This window comes from Rana temporaria, chromosome 8 (assembly GCF_905171775.1).
Source record: "Rana temporaria chromosome 8, aRanTem1.1, whole genome shotgun sequence".
Classification (NCBI taxonomy): Eukaryota; Metazoa; Chordata; class Amphibia; order Anura; family Ranidae; genus Rana; species Rana temporaria.
This window is the reverse complement of record NC_053496.1, coordinates 87,997,009-88,017,751: the sequence shown is the minus strand read 5'-3', so window position 1 is coordinate 88,017,751 and position 20,743 is coordinate 87,997,009. Positions and strand designations below refer to the sequence as shown.

At 39.8% G+C, this 20,743-nt stretch overlaps 1 protein-coding gene across 4 annotated transcripts in view; it reads left to right on the top strand.

Annotated features, from left to right (window-relative positions):
* Window positions 1–660: 660 nt before the first annotated feature.
* LOC120947133 (ATP-dependent translocase ABCB1-like) overlaps window positions 661–20,743 on the top strand; it is a 95,121-nt gene continuing 75,038 nt past the window's right edge. For 2 of the 4 annotated variants that reach the window (XM_040362155.1, XM_040362154.1), the window contains exons 1-3: window positions 662–749; window positions 12,870–12,945; window positions 15,182–15,272. In XM_040362155.1, the coding sequence (XP_040218089.1) occupies window positions 12,900–12,945; window positions 15,182–15,272 (137 nt within the window). In that variant the 5' untranslated portion in view covers window positions 662–749; window positions 12,870–12,899. Of the gene's footprint in view, window positions 750–12,869; window positions 12,946–15,181; window positions 15,273–20,028; window positions 20,059–20,743 lie in introns of those variants that run through there. The other 2 variants (XM_040362157.1, XM_040362156.1) reach the window with 2 other exon arrangements.

The window sequence follows — 20,743 nt, the reverse complement described above, 5'->3', positions numbered from 1 at the left end:
AAAAACATTTTTTTACATATATTTTTGGGGGATATTTATTATAGCAAAAAGTAAAAAATATTGATTTTTTTTCAAAATTGTCGCTCTATTTTTAATTATAGCGCAATAAATAAAAAACGCAGAGGTGATTAAATACCACCAAAATAAAGCTCTATTTGTGGGGAAAAAAGGATGCCAATTTTGTTTAGGAGCCACGTCGCACGACCACGCAATTGTCAGTTAAAGCGACGCAGTGCCGTATCGCAAACCTTAACCTTAACCTGCATAATAACCGGTTAATCCAATAAACTTTATAATTTTTTTATATTTTCTATTTAATTAATTTCTAGTCATCGCTGCAATTCAAAGCCCCTAGGGGTACTTTTTCCTTTCTCCAACTGTCCCTTTAGTAATCTCTGTGAAATCCATATCACAGAAGTCTTAACTGCACACAAGAACTCAGATGACTTTAGCTATAAAATTCCACCACATGCACTTGTCACACACATGACATAGCAAAATTGGCAAATGTAAACTGCGATGGTCTCTTGCTGTTAATGGATACTTGGAACCAGTTTGGTGAGAAGAAGACGGGAGGCAGGAGTTGGGGTGTATTAAACAAGGTGATGGCTTTTCACCTCATTCTAAATATAATTCCCAGCAAACAGGTTTTACAAGTAGAACGTCTAGTGTATATAAGAGGCAGATTACTGTGTTAAGTTACATCAGAACAAAAAGAGCACGGGCTATCATCTCTTCATTATCACCAGGTAAGATGATATGTAATAGGCAGTTTCTTTCTTTTCCTTTTTTTATACATACACACATATATATATATATATATATATATATATATATATATATTTTTTTTTTTTTTTTTTATTTAAGAAAAACTCAAGTTAAATTGAAAAAGGAAGCAAAATTAAAATTATATATTTTAGACCACCACAGTGCTGTATATTGCATGGCTTGGACCACTGCACTCCATACGTTGCATACATTTGGAGTTCTCTACATAGTGTACCCTACACTTACCCCCCACTTTGTACATTATATTCCATGCCACTTCCTTCTGTATACTGTGTTAGTTTTAGACTACATATAAATGCCACTAGCTTAATTATCTTTGGAATTTCACCCTGTTTAAGGAACAGACAATTTGTTAGTGTAGTTATATATATGCAACTCTTTCCAAATATTAATGAGCATTTCTACAATTTAACATATTTTAAATAACATTACACAAGCATCCGGTCCGTGAAACTTTCTCTGAAAAGCTTACCTGGCAGTGTGTAAGAGTTGCAACTAGCAGAAAATGTTCGTTCCAATGTCTTTATACACACGCCAAGCGTTGTACGTAGCTAGGAGCACCAAGATCATTTGAAATTTGGAATTGGAACAGCAGCTACAGCTACAATCAGCTTTTGATATAATGGTTTAGCTGTGCCAGATTTGGCATATATTTACTGTTAAATTTGTAGGAGAGATTGGACAGCAATTGTTTTAGGGATTGTAATATATGTTACTGAAAATAATGTATTTGATAAGTTTGAGATGTTGTAATTTACTGGTTACATTTCTGGTGGAAAGATCATAAGAAAGTCTTCATAAAATATATGCACTTGGCTTATTTGCACATATGTAGGAAATGAATAGAAAAATTGGCAGAGCAGCTGTTGAAATAGATGGCACTGTTGTAATCGGGATGTTTTATGAAACTATGGACAGATACCAATTGTGGTGTTTGATAAATAGTGAATGAATATGATAAAAACATGTTGGGTGAGTGATTATTTTTTTTTTACGCAAGTTGTATAATTTAAAATGTTACATAAGAGGAAATGTAGAAGACAGAGTGTGATTTGCTAGACATGAGTACAATGATTAGAGGGCTGTTATGTTCTGAGTTGATCTTAGTTTTTCCACGTATACAGTGTATTTTTTGCTATACGGGTTATAGATCTGTCGTGTCCTTTCATTATGCTGCGATGGAAACACAAACTATCATTACTAGCTCCTGCAATCTTATGTCTACACTCAACCTTCCATTCCATTATCCTGACTAACCACACCGTTTTTATTTTATGAAATACAGAAAGTTCTGATTGCCTCATGGCAGCTGAGTTTCTTTTCTTTGTTTAGACATGTTCAGCTTTAAATTTGTGAGAAGCTACAACACCAATTCCGACATAATGATGACAGGGAAAAAATAGGTTTAGAAAAAAAGTAAGAAAGATTTCTTGGGGTTAGTTTGTGTGGCCCTTTAGAAACCAATCGAAGAGTGGTGATTTTTTTAGTGTGTTGTTCAATAACAGTTTATATATTTAATTGCAATGTAATCTTCAGATTGGTGTTAGGGAATGCAGGTTCTGGGGTTGCTGTTTGATAAGTTTGTTATTTTGCATATGAAAATGGAGGGTGCAATCAGCGCAAAAATATTTTAAAACCCCCCAAGAATGCAAACTGAACACTAAAGATATTTTCACAAAAACACAAAATAGTAAATGTTGAATAAAAGTATAAGTGCAGAGCAAACAATAAAATTACGGTCCAGAAATTTGATGAACAACAGGTCCCAGAGTATAATATGAGTGCAGTGAAAAGAATATAATCCAGCAAGTTGATGAACAACAAGTCCCAGAATAAAACTTCACTGGTGGGTAAGGGCTCCAAACCATGTATAAAAAGAGAAGGAGATCTATGTGCTCACTGTATAAACATATAAAATGTATTTATGTCCAGTATACGGACTATTCATATTTAGTCAAGATAAAATCAGCATGTAACATAAACGTGTGTCTATCTGGTTACGAAGGATAGCAGTGGGTGACGTAATCGATATGTGGCTCCTCCCCTGTATGCGTTGCGTTCGTTTGAACTTCCTCAGCGGGTCGGGGATCATCCATTTTATTGTTTGCGCTGCACAGTTATGTTATTTTACATAGATGAGGAACTTATTTTACATAAATTGGCTATCAGTCTATATTTTCCACATATGGATCGTGCAAAAAAACTATGACAAAGCTGTAGTATGCAAACTTTGTTTATAATTGCAGTGCTTCATGCCAGAGGAAGCCTACAGTTTTCTGCGTAATATCCTGAGCGGATTGGCAATTGTATGTTTTCTTTGAAATAATGCTGGCAACCATTATGTTGACAGTTTGTTTCCAAATGTGATTGACAGTTGCACCGTAACATATTCAACTTTGCCCCACTCTTTTGTGTAATAAAGGAAAGGTATTAAGTATAATGATTTTCCTACATTTGAAGTAAAAAATCATTAAATATATTTATCCATTCTAATATTTATAAGCAAGTTCAGAACTCAGAAAAAAAGCTGAGACCTCCTGGCTGCACTCTAATTAAAATGTTTGAATGATCTTCTTTTAGCTAAACAATGCAAATAGCATTTCTCATTATCACAGCCCAAATAAAGGAAGTTTTTCACCCATTGAACAAAAGAACTCTTTAAATCACCCTGACAATTCTCATATCTGACCATGGGGGTTATTTACAAAAGGCAAATCCAAGCGCAAACTACATGTGAAAAGTGCACTTGAAATTGCACTGAAAGTGCACATGGAAGTGCAGTCGCTATATATCCGAGGGGGACATGCAAGGAAAATAAAAAACAGAATTTTAGCTTGCACATGATTGGATAATAAAATCCACAGAGCGTCCCCTCATTTCAGATCTACCCCTCAGATTTACAGCGACTGCACTTTCAAGTGCACTTTGCAAATTATTTTGCAAAGTGAACAGCCTATTTGCCTTTAGTAAATCAACCCCATTGCATGTTTTTTTTTTCTTTTCCTTTGGTCTCAGGAACAAATATTAAAAACACTGAAAATAGTGGCTGCAGCAGAGTGGGAATGTTTGAAACTTCAGCAGAGAAAACCTTTAGCCTAGATATCATGAGAGATGGAGGTCTGATACATATATAGTCTTTCAGTCCACTGGAATCTACCAGAAACGTTAGTATCAGTAAAAAATTAACCTTTATGATCTAGCTAATTTGTCAAAACTTTGACATTAAAAATACGTTTCCTACTATGTGCAAAATCAATAAATGTAAAATGTCATAATTGTCAAAACCGAGGCAAGTTAAGTAATACCACATAACCGTTTTTGTCCTCATTGGGGTAACTGTTTTTTATTTTAATGCTTGGGAGGTAAGATGCTTTAGTTACTTTAACTGGGTTGATTTTTTACAAATATATATGTAGCACCCTCTAGTGTGCTAGTATGTAAATTGGTTAGTTGTTAGAGTCGGCAAATTGGCTTGGCTGATAGCCTAGGTTCTTAACCTGGATCAGGGTATAGTGACTCAGGGAGGCTGGATGACTCATCTGACAGCTCTCCCTGGCACTTCCCCTGGCACTTCCTGGCACTTCCCTCCTGGTCAAGAAGTTGGAAGAATTGTCCAGAACTGTAAGGTGGGAGTAAGGAGGGGCTGCCATACATAATTATGAGGACCCCTACCAATCCCTAGCAAAAAAGGGCTGGCAGGGGGCAGCTCACCTCATAAATGGGTATGATTCATGCCAGCCGTGCATTTGGGTGGAAGATGGAGATTGAGTGCTGAGGAGGCTGTTGGAGGCCCTCGCAAGAAATCCCCCTAGTCTGGGGGGGGATGTGACCTCAGGTCTGGGGCTTGGGTGCTGGAAGGATCCGCCACAGCACATGGAGCAATCTCTTCCTGGAGGCACGGGAGCAAAGAGAGAGGACAGCTGGAGCAGGTTAGCACTTTCGAGAGATCTCCAGAGTCAGCCGGGTGGGCTGGTGAGTCAGCCTGGAGGACTGTGGGGAGAAATTAGTCTGAAAGGGGCAGCTGCAGCCAGGCGGGTTGGCAGTGCTTGAAAAGGTAGTATTGGGATCAGTGACCACAGAGAGGAAGTGCTGGGAAAGTGTGAGCTGTCACCCTATCTGCTCTTTATTCAAGTATAGGGGTTGCGAGTCCCTGCCTGTAATGGGCCTTTGCTACAAAATTACTACAGGGTGACATAACTGGGTTCTGTAAGCAAGTGTGTGCTGGAGAAAGAAGTGGAGCTGCATATAGGACTGCATATAGGGAGAGTGGTCCCTGAAGTTTCTTTGAAGTCACTGTCCATCCCTATCCAAGTTATTATCCTCAATAAAAAAAAAAAAAGCCAAGTCACAGACTGTTCTCTGACTCTGTAGTGACTGCGAAAATTCAGTGTGCCTGGCTGTTCAGGGTGGGGGATCCAATTACTTGTGGTTTGGGTGCCCACATGTCCCGGATTGCCTGGGACTGTCCTGCAATTGATATGTCTGTCCTGGGTCCCGGGCACCTTCATTCTAGGACAATACAATGTCCCGGAATGAAATAGAGGACACAGCCACCCCCTACTAACTAATAACTACATTTCCGGAACTGGTTGCTAGGGGCCAGTGCTGCCTGGTGTCTTGCAACCAGTGAATATTTACTCTCAGACAGTGAGCCGGGAGTGAGCCTGAGTCTGGCACCCAGCGGTAAGCAGCAGGGACTGGTGTGATCTTCACTCTCCAGATAGTGACGCCACTCCTTTCCTTCTACGCAAGTGGCTCATGCAGAGGGAGTGACAGCAGCACTGTATCTGGTGGCAGGCTATGGGCGGCAAGCGGCACTGCATCTGGTGGCAAGTGGCACATTCACCTGACAAATTCCCCATCAACCCCGAGACTACCATACCCCCTCATCTTTTTTTGGTGAAGGTGAGAGAGGGGGTGTGTCCCTGAATGGCAGTTTGGAAATGTGGTCACCCTACTTGTGGCCCTTAAAGGAGTTATAAAGGAAAACATTTTTTTGGCTAAAATTAATGTCTGCAAGGTAGACAGACAGAATAGTGTAATGATTCTGTTAAAAACGAGTAAATACCTATTAAATTCCTTCATCTATATCACCTCCGGCGTTCTAGTTTCTGTTCTCTCATTCACTTCCTGGTTTGCGGCGCTTGTTCATGTAAGAACTACATTTCCCAGTATGCACGACCAGTAATTCACACCTCCTTGAAGTCTCTAACACGTAGAGAGCGACCTGTCGCACAGATGTAGTTCCCAGGAGGGGGCGAGCACGTTACTCACCAACGCAGTAAAGCCTCCCTTCATGGTGGTGAGTAACAATCAGACAAGCAGGAAGTGAACAGAACAGAGAAGAAATAGAGCAACTTCTGAGCAAAAACAAAGGGGGTGCACTACATATATTTATTTATTGTACTAGCTTTCATCTCCTTTTTGATGGCCTATATTTGTGGTGTTTTTTTTTTTGGTGTAGGAGAATTTTGTTCAAGAAATGAAAGGGAAAGCAGTTTGTGACCTAGAAATTAAATAGTCTTGAATTTAAAAAAGGCAAGGTAAAAAAAAAAAAAAGCTTGTATTACAGTTGGTATGAATATCACTGTCTCATAAAAACAGGAAACAAATGGCTTATAAACTCTAATAAGAGTTAAGTAATGAAACCTTGACTCCCAGAAAAACTTTTTCAAATAGACTGAACTGTATTGCTCTAATTTTATTTCCATTTTGTAACTTAAAGCGGAGTTCCAGCCTGTAAAAAAATAAAAATAAAAGTCAGCAGCTACAAATACTATAGCTGCTAACTTTTAATAGAAGGACACTTAACTGTCCAGGGATCCTGCGATTTTTGGCAGCCCTCGTTGATTTGTCTATCGCCTTTGGGTGCAGGCGCCTCATTGCAAGTACAGGAAACCGGCAGTGAAGCCTTCAGGCTTCAGTCGCGCTGCGTTTTTCTGAATAGTCCCGTTGTCTTCTGGGACACACACACAGTTCCCAGAAGGCAGCGGGGGAAAGGAGGAGGGGCTGGACTTGATGCAGATCGCTGTGTGGGAGCGGGTACCTGTCAAAACTAATGTATACATGTAGAGTTGGGTTGGAAAGACCGCAGACAAGCAGGAATAGCTGACAATGCAAGCTGAAATTTCACTATATCAGAGGCACTGCATTGTCAGCATTAACAGGAAGTTTGGAGCACACTGAATGTTTGGCAGATCAACAGGGATTTATTTATAGTTGCAGTGTTAAAGGGATACAAATGGGGAAGATGCATGTTTTTTAGAGATGTATTCAATGTTTTTGTTTTGCCGGGGTAGACACTTTTTTATTGTAAAGGCACTATATGATATATATTGTAATAGAAAATTGAATAATAGGAAAAATTTACTTTGGCGGCATGTGTAAAAAAATATAACAAAGTTTTAATATTTCACACAAATTTCATATGTATACAGTACACGTTTAATAGAACACAGAAAAATATATAGAGGACCCATTGGAAAAACCCATTGGTTTTTCTGTGTTTTATTATAAACGTGTACTGTATACACATGTAATTTATGTGAACTATTAAAACTATGTTAAAAAAAATTTTTACACGTGCCGTCACAGTCAATTTTTCTTATTATTCAATTTTCTCAGCTTGTTAGGATGTGTACTCGGGTGTTTGATTGCCACCCCAGGGCATTGCAATCAATTTAATCTTGTATATTGTAATAGGTCAAAACACCATTTACAGTAATCTGTGATACTAAGTCTTTTTACCAATGTTTTTTTGGTCTAGGAAAATTATGACCTTATCCACCCCTTTATACTTATATATTTTTATTGAAGTAGCATCTATTTTCTCCATTTTCTCCATTCTCCTTTAAAAAGTTAAAGCCAGGAATGTGCCACTAAAGCAGAGACTGTCAGGATGTGTATAGTGAATGTGAGCTTTTGTGCCTATAGGGTTCCGTTGCTAACTGACACATGTAGTAACCAGCTAATGAAGGTGAGTGCTAGGTAAAGTGTTTCTACTGCTCTGGAGGAGAGGTCACCCGGGAAAATTCATCTCAGGTCACATATAATGGAAGATTATGCAGTTGGACAGCAGGCTAAAAGGATTCAAATCATTGTTACTTTTTTTTTAAATCTATTTATCCTTTTCAAAGTAGTCAGGTGTCCTTGAAGACGTTGTTAATGCTGAAACATGTTGGGTGGAGCTTGGTGTTCTAAGGGAGAGTTATTGCAGTGACTGACTGAATTCTGAAGTGACTTGCGCATTGACTGTGTAGCATCCATCGCAATAACAACAAGTGCGTACTACAAAAGGTTGTACGTATAAGTGATTGTTCTGCTTTTTTTATGTGAGTTTTATTTACTTAAATAAAATCTATTCGGCGAACACTGTGGATGTTTCTGTTTTCCCTTTGCGCTGATAAGTGGGATTAATACTCTTGGTCTGGACTGGCTGCTTGATGCACAAGGCTGACCTGAGGGATAATTGATGTGGGTGGAAACTCTGTGTAGTTTGGATGACTCCTTGCCTTAATTCTGATGTTTTTTAGCACACATATTTGACTTTTGTTAAGAAGGTGTGTTTAAAAGGTGGGCAGACACCTTGGGGGAGGGGGGGTGTCCAGTGAAAGCTTTCTACTTTGGGACCACAGTTCTTCACATAGTTTGGAAAATGTGTTGGATTGCGTGAACTGCACACTATTTCTCACCAGAGATGGTGCACAGGAAAGAGTGACCCAAGTTGAACTTTATTCATTATTTTGATGAATTGAATTAACACTTTGATGTATGTGTGTTTTATTTTTATTTTTTTTACTGTAATGCTTTTCATTTGATCACATATTACTAAGCGCAGCACATTTTTTATACTATACTGTATACTTTACTAGACTATATCAGCAATACTGTAACTTCTACCATCACACTTGTACTGTTGGTGGTAGGACTGGTTCACACCACAAAAACCCACTCCAGATCCATTCCGGATGCTTTTCTGCGCGTTTTTGATGCGTTCTGGTGCGTTTTTGGATGCATTTCAGATGCTTTTTTTATATTTTGTTCCCCACTGTACTGGGGTCTGGTACATTTTTTATGTGTTCCAGTGCTACTACAAGAGTACCTGGAACTGTTACTTCAAGTGTTCTGCCACAGCTGCTACAGCCATAGTATTAAGGGATCACTAAAGAATTTTTTTTTTTTTCAAATAACAAACATGTTATACTTACCTCCACTGTGCAGCTCGTTTTGCACAGAGTGGCCCCCGAACCTGGTCTTCTGGGGTCCCTCAGCAGCTGTCTCGGCTCCCCCCACAAGGACTCAACACCTTCATGCGAGCAAGCTCACATGGTGTTGAGTGCTTGCAGGCGCTCTCCCGTGAAACAGCCGGCGGCCATAGCCGCTCACTGTATGACTCGGCCTCGCCCCCTGGCACGCCGCGTCATTGGATGTGATTGACAGCAGCACAAGCCAATGGCCGGCGCTGCTTTCAATCAATCAATGAATGAGCCGGGAAGAGCTGGGAAGCCTGCGTGTTCACGGCGCAGGACTTTCGAGGGGTCGGGTAAGTAATCAGAGGGGCTGGAGGGCCGCTAATACTCGGATGTTTTTTCACCTTAATGCATAGAATGCATTAAGGTGAAAAAACATTTACCTTTACAACCCCTTTAATGCAAATAGCTGTTATATGATTTACCTGACACTCAACAATATGGAAAGGTTTCTTCACAGTAAGAGCTGTTAAAATGTGGAATAAGACTCCCATCCAGAGGGGGTCTGGCCAGCTCAGTAGATTGTGTTAAAAAAGGCCTGGATTCTTTCCTAAATGTACTGGATACTATCATGTATAGGTAAAGTTGATCCAGGGAATATCTGATTGCCTCTCGGGGGATCAGAAAGTATTTTTTCCCCCTGCTGTAGCATATTGGATCGTGCTTTGCTGGGGTTTTCTCTTCTGGATCAACTGTGGGTATAGGATTGTGTATATGGGATTGTGTGTGTTTTTTTTCCTTCTATTTTTTATTTATTTTTATTGGTTGAACTGGATGGATTTTTTTTCAACCTGACTGACTATGTAACAATAACTGTTCAACCTCCTAATCCCATGCACACACCGTGAATCAAATGTTTAAAGTGGAGTTCCACCCATAAATATAACATTACATCAGTAGTTTTAATAAAATGTCATTAGTTCTTTAAGAAAATTTTTTTTTTTTTTAGATGCCTTCAAAGTGTTGTTGCTAGGCAGAATAGTTAATCTTCCCTCTTCCTGCACCTAGGTGCTTAAGCTTCACCGCACAGACTCCTGGGAATGTAGTGGGTGTAACTTTCCAGGAGTCTGTGCACTCCCCAGTCTCGAAGAATCATGTGACTTGGACAGTACAGGTGCTGAAACCTGATCTGAAACCTATTACACTGCTTGTGCAGCACTGAGCATTTGCGAGATCTGCAAGGCTGAAATCCAGGAAGTCATACAGTCTGGCTTCATGATGCCCACACTTAAGATGGCCCCAGTCAATTTCTATTTTATAAAGTGTCTAAATGCTGTAACAACCTAACAAAACGGACCTTAGTTTACAGACTAAGGGCCAAATCCACAAAGAGCTGGCGTAACGTAAATTCTTCCATTTAAGTTACACTGCCTTAAAATTTCTACCTAAGTGCCCAATCAACAAAGCACTTACCTAGAAATTTTCGGCTGTGTAACTTAACCTCCCTGGCGGTATGATTCTTTCAGAAAAAAACATGCTGAAAGCGGTACCATTATTTGCAAGGAAATTTGGCGTTTTATACTGTAGGCCTGTAATTTTTAGAAATAACTCACTTAAATCTGACCAAACAAGATTCTAATAGGCATCCCGGGTATGACATTTTTTTAAAAACAAAATTATAAATTATAATATAATAAATAATTATAAATAATTATAACAAATAATAATATAATTATAATAAAAATTATTCAATAATGTAATCAAATTAAAATCACTGAAATTTGCTCAGTTGCAGAATTGTTGCTGTCATTATTTTTTTTTTTTATGACGAATTTCCCCACAAATCGCTATCGCACAATTCTGCAAGTGATTATAATTTATTATCGCTGTTTTTTAGCTGATCTAAAACTATTTTTGACATAAAGGGACACTTTTGGTTGCTATGGACAATCTACAGTTTGCAGGGAGAAAGAAACGTTTTTATTATATAAAATGACATGCATGACACAGGACAGACCATAGGGACAGGGGGGAGGGGGGGGTTTTACATACAGTACTGTAATCTATAAGATTATAGTATACTGTATGTAAGGTGTTTGTTTACGTTTTTGAATTTGGCGCCGTTCTCCGTCCCCGTGCGTCGTAACGTCGCAGGGAACGGAGATCGGCGTCACACGGAGGCACTATGTGAATCGAGCGAGGTCCCGCTCGCTCACACAGCGCGGTGGCATCGCTGGATCCAGGGACAAGGTAAGTAAAAAGTGCCTGTGGATCCAGCGAGGCGAGCCGAGACTGACTCGGGGTTACCGATCGTAGCAGGAAAATCTAACCCCGAGTCAGTCTCGGGAAGACCGCCAGGCAGGTTAAATTCCGCCGGCGCAAGGCGTTCCTCTTCAAATGGGGGCGATTCCCATTTAAATTAGGCGCGCTCCCGTGCCGGCCGTACTGTGCATGCTCGTGACGTCATTTTCCCGATGTGCACAGCGCGAAATTACGTTACGCCGAGCTTTGTGGATCGCGTTGGGTCAATAAAGTTGCGTCGGGAAAAGAAAAAGATACGGCGGGAAAAAAATAATTCAAAACAAAAAAAAATCGCATCGCTGGACAGAAGGGTCTGCTTTTACATGGTGTACTAACTTTACACTTTGTAAAAGCAGCCCTAATTTTGCGTATGCAAACTAAAACTTACGGAGAAAAAACGAAGCTGAAAAGCTTTGTGGATCTCCGTAAGTGCTAATTTGCATACCCGAGGCAGCATTTCGACACGAAATGCCCCCAGCGGCGGATGCGGTACTGCATCCTAAGATCCGGCAGTGTAAGTCCCTTACACATGTCGGATCTTCTGCCTAACTATGGAAAACTGATTCTGTGGATCAGTTCCATAGTTAGAAACAGGGATACGACGGCGTATCAGTAGATACGCCGTCGTATCTCTTTTGAGGATTTGGCCCTAACTTTACTAGAATACATTAAGCTTGTGTATTACAGGGGTATTTATATTTAAAAAGTGAAATTGTGTCCGGAACTCCGCTTTAAGAATTCTATATAAATACATATATGCAGCTGACTGTATCTTTGCCTAAACTGATCAGGGTGATATTTTTCACTTAAAGTGACAAGTTTTTGCAAAATTTATGACAGGTGAATGTAGAAGAAGTAAACCTTTGACCTCTTGGGTCTTAGTGAAGAGTGGATTTACCCTCTGGGTACAATACGATAATGCCTTCTTACTATCTTATGTAAATAGTGACTGTGCTTGTGGCCCTTCCAGTGACCTTTTCATTCACTGGGAAACAGTGAAGGTGAGAATCTGATGAAGTGTTGCCCTCAAGCAACATCAGATGGATCCAAGAATTACTCTCAGTTATTGTAGGTGGAATTCCTCTATATCTTTTGATAAGTTCATGTGTTACAGAACATGGTACTTTGGTTACATTATATAATATTTATAGCTTTGTTAAGTTGGACATTTTAAATAGTTCTTTAATTAGGGTGATGATGTGAAGAGATTATGATAGCTAACGTAATTCCTGTGTGTAATTAAACTCCCTTGCATAATTTTGCCAGATATTATTTTTTTTCACGTCTGACAAACTACGCAGAAGCGTTTATCTACAATTTCGACATCACTTAATTAAACATTTTTTTTAAAAACACATTAAAACAAATTACATGTTACATTCTGCTTGTTCCTTAATACTTGACACTGTTGTATATACGGTACAACTAATAAAAGATTTAATGTGTGTTGGCACTGTTCTCATACTTGGTAACCTGGGTGAGGAAAACTGTAACATATTCATTATACAAGCTACAGGATGATTGGATACATGTGCAGAGTCAGTCATTCCACTGGACAATATACACAAGTGTCATTTTACTTCCCAACAGGTCTCAGTTTCTTATATTCACTGGGCCAATATGAGAGACACAAGTGAAATGCCGAAGAAAGACAAACACATCGTTGGTAAGTCATTTATTAGACAGTATATGTTACAGTTTACTGTCTTCTTATATTAATGTGTTGTGTATAGTTTTTTATTTCTAAATAAATATTTTTTTCTTTTGTAGCTGATCTACCCATTAAGTTTTCATCAGACCATTTACAACAAAGCAAGTTTTGTTGCTTTGCTTGTGTTCTTTATTACTTTCTCTTGCCAACTGTTTTTTTAATTGATTCTTTACAAATGTCTTAATTCTTACTCAAATGATTTAGGATTTTGTTAGTAGACCAAGTCCCGATGTAGCTCACAAGAGTCTCAAACGTCCCATCTTTCTTTTACAAGCAAAGTCAAGTCATGCATACGTGTTTACACCTTCATACACCATGCTGTAACTGTTGCGTCACACTTCTTTGTACCTCTATTTTTATTTGCCATGTTTTTCTCTCCCTATACATTTCCTCTTGAATATTCTACCATTCCTAGCACTCCATCTTTAATAGGTCCCATACTTGAGGTTTTGGGCTACCCAACTTGCATATAAGCACAGCAAACTATTCCTTTACCATTGTTTTGAATTGCAAATACAGTGACACCCCGGATTGTGAGTAACGAGCGTTTCGCAATATGAACACTGTTTTTAAAAACAAATCCTAATTCGATTTGCGAGTGATGTCTTGCAAAACTAGCAGGATTCAAGCCACAGCGGTGTGCAGTACCGTGTTTGGCCTGAGGTGGGGGGGCCACCGAACCGAGCGGAGCCAATCTGAAATGCTCGGAAATACTTGGAAAAACTCTGAAAAACTCAGTTCCCGAGCCTTTCCAAGGTTTTCCGAGTTCAGCCGAGCTGTCCCCGGGCCTTTCCGAGTGTTTCCAAGGCTCTCCGGCGCCCCCACCACTGGCCATATGCGGTATTAACCACTTAAGCCCCGGACCTTTAGGCAGCTTAATGCCCAGGCCAGGTTTTACGATTCGGCACTGCTTCGCTTTAACAGACAATTGCGCGACGTGGCTCCCAAACAAAATTGGCGTCCTTTTTTCCCCACAAATAGAGCTTTCTTTTGGTGGTATTTGATCGCCTCTGCGGTTTTTATTTTTTGCGCTATAAACAAAAATAGAGCGCCAATTTTGAAAAAAATTCAATATTTTTTTACTTTTTGCTATAATAAATATCCCCCAAATACATATATAAAAATGTTTTTTTTTCCTCAGTTTAGGCCGATACGTATTCTTCTACCTATTTTTGGTAAAAAAAATCGCAATAGGCGTTTATCGATTGGTTTGCGCAAAATTTATAGCGTTTACAAAATAGGGGATAGTTTTATTGCATTTTTATTAATTATTTTTTTTTTACTACTAATGGTGGCGATCAGCGATTTTTTTCGTAACTGTGACATTATGGTGGACACTTCAGACAATTTTGACACATTTTTGGGACCATTGTCATTTTCACATCAAAAAATGCATTTAAATTGCATTGTTTATTGTGAAAATGACAGTTGCAGTTTGGGAGTTAACCACAGGGGGCGCTGTAGGAGTTAGTATTCACTTAGTGTGTGTTTACAACTGTAGGGGGGTGTGGCTGTAGGACTGACGTTATCGATCGAGTCTCCCTACACAAGGCATCACTCGATCGATGCAGCGCCATAGTGAAGCACGGGTTAGCCGTGTTTACATACGGCTCTCCCCGTTCTTCAGCTCCGGGGAGCGATCGCGGTGGAGCGGCTATAAACGAATAGCCACGCCATCGTCCCGGATCGCTCCCCGCGGGAATCCGACCGCCGCATGTAGCGGGGGGGGTCGCGATCGGACCCCCCACCCGTTAGAAGGCAAGGACGTACATGTACACCCATGTGCCTGTACGTGCCATTCTGTGGACGTACATTTACATGCGGCGGTCGGGAAGTGGCTAAAGTCAATGCGGAACAAATTATTTCAGTTTTCATTGGCTTCTATGGGGAAACTCGCTTTGATATACGAGTGCTTTATATTACGGGAATTCTCCTGGAACGGATTATGCTCGTACAGTAATGGTATCTTATTATTTAATATATTATCTGACTGTTGTATTACTTTTTTTTTATTTACTAATATTTTACTAATTATTCATTCATTGCTTTTCGTAGTATTATATGTAGCGACATAACATATAATAGCGTTGTAATATATATATATTTTTTTCCATAGTTTCAGACAGATTGATTGATGGGATCTTTTTTACTAGCCCCTGACTTGTATCTTTTTGACATTTCCTTTTTCCAGATGGCTTTCCCGATCATGTTTATGACAACCCTACCTTTCAACAAGATGAAAAGGCAGCAAGTAATGGGATAATAAAGCAGGAGACGGACAAGTAAGACACTTCTTCCTGTAACAATTTTTTTCTATCCCCGATGGTGATTTAAGTGGGGTCAACCTCTGCTGACAACTGCTCTAAAGAGAAAATTTATTTTCAAGTCTGGTAGACAGTGTGGTATGAACTGACAATAACTTCTAACCTTTTTTTTTGCCGTGCTCAATAAATCTTTCGATATTGACATCAAATCAAAGGGTATATTTATTTCATAGGAACAGCCACCTAATTAACAATTATAGATGCATTTTGACTAAGGTTAGACAACCTGATGTGCTTATACTGTATCTCTTTCATGTAAATGTGTAGTCAGTTAAAGTAGGGGAGGTTCAGATTTTTATATTTAAATCTCATTATATTGAAGTGGGCTTTCCACTTTACCTATGCCACTGCCTTTTGAAACTTACAAATATATAAAAAAAAAAGCATGCCAGTCGCAGAAGGATTTAGGTAATCCTGCTTACTCAATCTCTCTAATGCCCTGTACACACGATCGGTTCGTCCGATGAAAACGGCGGACGAACCGATCGTGTGTGGGCCCCATAGTTTTTTTCCCATCGGTGAAAAAAAATAGAACCTGTTTTACATTTTTCTGATGGTTAAAATAACGATAGAAAAAAAACAATCGTCTGTGGGGAAATCCCTCGGTCAAAAATCGACGCATGCTCAGAAGCATTGAACTTCATTTTTCTCTGCACGCTGTTGTGTTTTACGTCACCGCATTGGACACGATCGGATTTTTAACTGATGGAAGCCAGCTTCATCGGATATCTGATGAAAAAATCCATCAGCCCGTTTTCATCAGATGAACCGATTGTGTGTACGTGGCATTAGGTGCCTAAAGACATAAGAAAATGATCTTGAGTGAATCAGGCCAGGCAACACTCTTATGTCTGGTACACACGGCCGGACTTTCTGAGAAAAAAAGTCTGACGGGCTTTTTTTCTCGGAAAGTCTGGCCGTGTGTAGCCCCCATTGGACTTTTTTGTCGGAAATCTGACAGACCTTAAATAGAGAACCTGTTCTCTTTCTTTCCGTCGTACTTCCAAAGGACTCACAGAGGACTTTTGCACGGTCAAAAGTCCTACAAGTGTGTACAAGGCATAACTGTACGTCTGAAGGCCATCTCCAAGTTGATAGCCAAGATGTATCATTGGACAAAATAACCAATCAGGATTGTTTTTTCACTGAAATAATCTGGTGCTTGGATGGTCCCCCTTCTTTCTTTAAAGGCCAAAAATTGATGTTTGCAAATGTGAACCAGTGGCCGGATTATGCATGCAGGGCAGGGACAGAATTTGGGTCTTATTTATATTCAATATGTTTGGGATGGGTGTTGGGACCCCTTCCATTTCTCATGCAGACCTGAACACTGCTCACATCTAGGCCATGTAATAGCTGACAGGATTTTTTAAGGATCCTTTTATCATTCTGATTTATATTAACCAAGTAATGGGAACTGATCATTTCCTTCATACCCTGCCTGATTGTCAATGAGAAATGAAAAAAAGCTTCTCCCATTTCCTTTGGACACTATTTTGGCAGAAGGCAAAGATGGTTCCCTTTCTCATCCTAATTGCATATTTTGAGCCATGAGAGAGAAATCAGGCATTGCAAAGACCTATCTATCTATCTATCTATCTATCTATCTATCTATCTATCTATCTATCTATCTATCTATCTATCTATCTATCTATCTATCCATCCTCAAAACTGTATTTTAGCGCCTGGCAGCCCACTTTTATTCAATAAACGGAAAGTTAACATGTACATCAGTTGCCCATACAGGGGTTTCTTCCACACAATGTGCACAAACGAAAATACCAAACCACCTTGGCTTGCTTGTTGGCAGTACTGCTGCTCCCCTTACAAGTCCCCTTGACTGTGTGGTCCAGTTCTCCTGGAACACTTGGCTCTCTAGCCTTTAGTTGCAACACCCTGCTGCATGGTTCACGTCTGGCCTCTGGACTGGAGTTCTCCTGACACCCCCGATGACAGCCAACCTGACTCCTGGTATGAAGACCTGCTGTTTCTTGGCTTCTGGCTGGAGGCCTCTGATCCCTTGATGAGACCCTCTTTCTCTTTGCTTCTGGCTGGGGCCCCCTGACCCCGGGTGAGAGATTCCGCCACCCACACTGCGAGCAGTCTCCAAACTGGGAGCTCTGAGCCACCCTCACACCTGAATATACTTTGACCCTGCATACCTTTGTAGTCAGCCAGGTTGCAGGCGTCTAGCAAAACCCGGCCACAGGATTGACTGTTTCCATTCAGACCTACAGAATCTGGAGAAAGCCAAAAACACAGCTTTCTCCACTCAGAGAGGATAGTTCAGAACCTTGCTATAACCCTAAATTCCAATCTTTTGTCACATTTTCCTATATTCTTACTGTGACAGAGCCCCCCTCTGTCTATCTAATCTATCTATGCACCGGGAACCCTGTGTAACTCTGTTTGCTACTGATGCAGGAACAATCGCTACTGTGTTTCCCCGAAAATAAGCATGGGTCTTATATTAATTTTGGCAACAAAAGACACGGTAGGGCTTATTTTCGGGGTAGGTCTTACCATGTAATGTGCTGTCTTTTCTCCCCTCTATCTCCCTGCCTGACAGGAATCCCCAGTGTGAACATAGTTAAAATGCTTGTAAAATCCTATAATCCACTCTATTACAGTAGTATATAATGTATAATGTGTGTGTTTCTGTAATATAATTGTGCCAAATAACTTCATTCAGCGCTTCTGTGACCCCCTGGAGCTCTCTTCCCTGCAATTATATTTTTAGAAACACACACATTGTACATTATATACTACTGTAATAGAGTGAATTATAGGATGTTACAAACATTTTAAACTAGGGCTTATTTTCGGGGTAGGGCTTATATTGCAGCACTCCTGGAGAATAACGCTAGGTCTTATTTTCGGGGTAGGTCTTATTTTCGGGGAAACACGGTATATACTACCTGTAGGTACCTTAACATTAGACCATTATTTAAATAAATATCTTCTGCTGGTGGTAGTGGGTAGGCTCCAAATCTCATGTATTATAGTCGTTCCCAAGAATACTGCTAGCTAACAAAAACATACATTTCATGATTTCTGTTATTTTCTGGCCTGGGTAAACACCCACAGATCAGTAATTAATCCTTAGAAGCAACTTTTATAACATGCTATTGAGGCAGGGGAGATTAAGCAGAGGGACTTTACCATGGGGATCGACAGTGTTTTATTAAAAAAAAAAAAAATGGGCTAATACTTTAGAAAGACATCAAATACAGGGAAGATAATTGTAACACATTGGGTCTGTTCATAATAGCGTTATACAGTTCTATCAGTACAATATGTTCCAAGTCCCTTTGCCACTCTTGTATGTGTTACTCATTCCCTTAGTTGTTTTCCCTCTGAGTGCTTAGCAGAAATGGCTTTTTCTTTTGCTCAACACGCTCGTGTAAATGACAGCTTTTCAGCTGTTTGTCACCAGTGTTGCTTAACCCAGTGTAGGGTACAATTTTCATTTGAGTTACTCGGTAGGTGGTTTAACGGTTCTTTTTTTCTGCTCCGCTACCTATTTTTAGACATGGAGACAAATGTATTGTTGTACTCCTCTGGTATTAGCTTTTAGTAAATTAATGTTCTTTTCTTTGGCTTATATTTTTCCTGCCCTAATCCAATATTATTTGTAAAGATTAAATAAACAAATAAAATCAAGTAAAAAAAACATCAATTTCTATCTAGGGAAATTGAATTTAAAGGAACCTTTAACTCTGTTTTTTTCTGCGATATCTAAAATCAATTCACTGTAAAATTATGTTTATTTTCAAAGGATTTTTATGTTCTCTAAAACCTCCATACTGCCTTTGTTTGGATGCATCTTATAATCCTCACAATACATCTAAAGCCAAAGACTTACTTTTTCTAAATTTTATAAAGGAGCCGACCGCCGCCAGTCGATATACGTCGGCAGAATGGCACGGCTGCGCAAAGCAATGTACAGGTACGTTGCTCTGAATTTACCGCCGTGCGCGAGCTCTGTGACCGTGCCCACGGGTGTCCTGCGATCCTGTCACGGAGCTGCAGAACAGGGAGATGCCTTAGCCTTGTGACAAGATGTTCAGCCTTGTGACAAGACACTGATCTACTGCTCCGTGTGATCGGGAGCAGTGATCAATGTCTTGTCACTGGTAACCCAGCCCCCTCACAGTTATAATCACTCCCTAGGACACACTTAACCCCTTCCTCACCCCTAGTGGTTAACACCTTCCCTGCCAGTGGCATTTACACAGTAATTAGTGCATTTTTATAGCACTGATCGCTGTATAAATGACAGTCATCCCAAAATAGCGTCAAAAGTGTCCGATATGTCCGCCATAATGTCACAGTCACGATAAAAATTGCAAATCGCCTCCATTACTAATAAAAAAATAATAATAAAAATGCCATAAAACGGTCCCTTATTTTGTAGATGCTATAACGCTTATATGCTTATTGTGAATATTTTTTACCAAAAATATGTAGAAGAATACATATCGGCCTAAAAAAAATTTTTTTAGATCTTTTTTGGGGATATTTTTATATTAGCAAAAAATATTGCTTTTTTTTCAAAATCTTCTTACTTTTTGTGTTTTCAGCGAAAAAATTAAAACCACAGAGGTGATCAAATACCACCAAAAGAAAGCTCTATTTGTGGAAAAAAAAGGACGTCAATTTTGTTTGGGAGCCACATTGTACAACCGTGCAATTGTCAGTTAAAGCGACGCAGTGCCGAATCGCAAAAAGTGCTCAAGAAGGGGTAAATTCTTCCGGAGGGTAAAGTGGTTAAAAAAAAAAAAGCCCTGTCAGGTTTTTTATGCCATTTTTGTCCCACTGGGGAGATTCTGCTTAATTTCCTGCCCTGTGGACACTACATGATTGATTTATTAAAACTGAAAAGTGCAAAATCTGGTGCAATTCTGCATAAAAATCTACTTCCAGTTTTTGCTTTTGTCAAAGCTTTATTCGAACAAGCTGAAGTTAGAAGCTGATTGGCTGCCTTGTACAGCTGCACCAGATTTTTCAATCTCCAGTTTTAGTAAATCGACCCCTACATGACATGAAAGGCAATCCCTCCAAAGGGAGAAACCAGAAGAGCTGTCATCATTAGAAAAGTTTCCCTTCTATTGCAAAATTTGTAATTTCTCGTCACTTTCAGGCCTCGTACACATGACCGTTTTCCTCGACAGAATCCATCAAGAACCTTGGTGTCAGAGCTTTTTTGCTGAGGAAAACAGTCGTGTGTTCGTTTTTCATCGAGGAAACTGTCGAGGAACTTGACGAGAAAAAAAGAGAACAAGTTCTCTTTTTCCTCGACGGGAGTCTCAATTTCCTTATCGTGTTCCTCGTCGGGCTGGTTTTCGACGAGAAACACGTTCGTGTGTATGCTAAGAAACCCGCGCATGCTCAGAATGAAGTATGAGACAGGAGCGCACCTTCGGTAA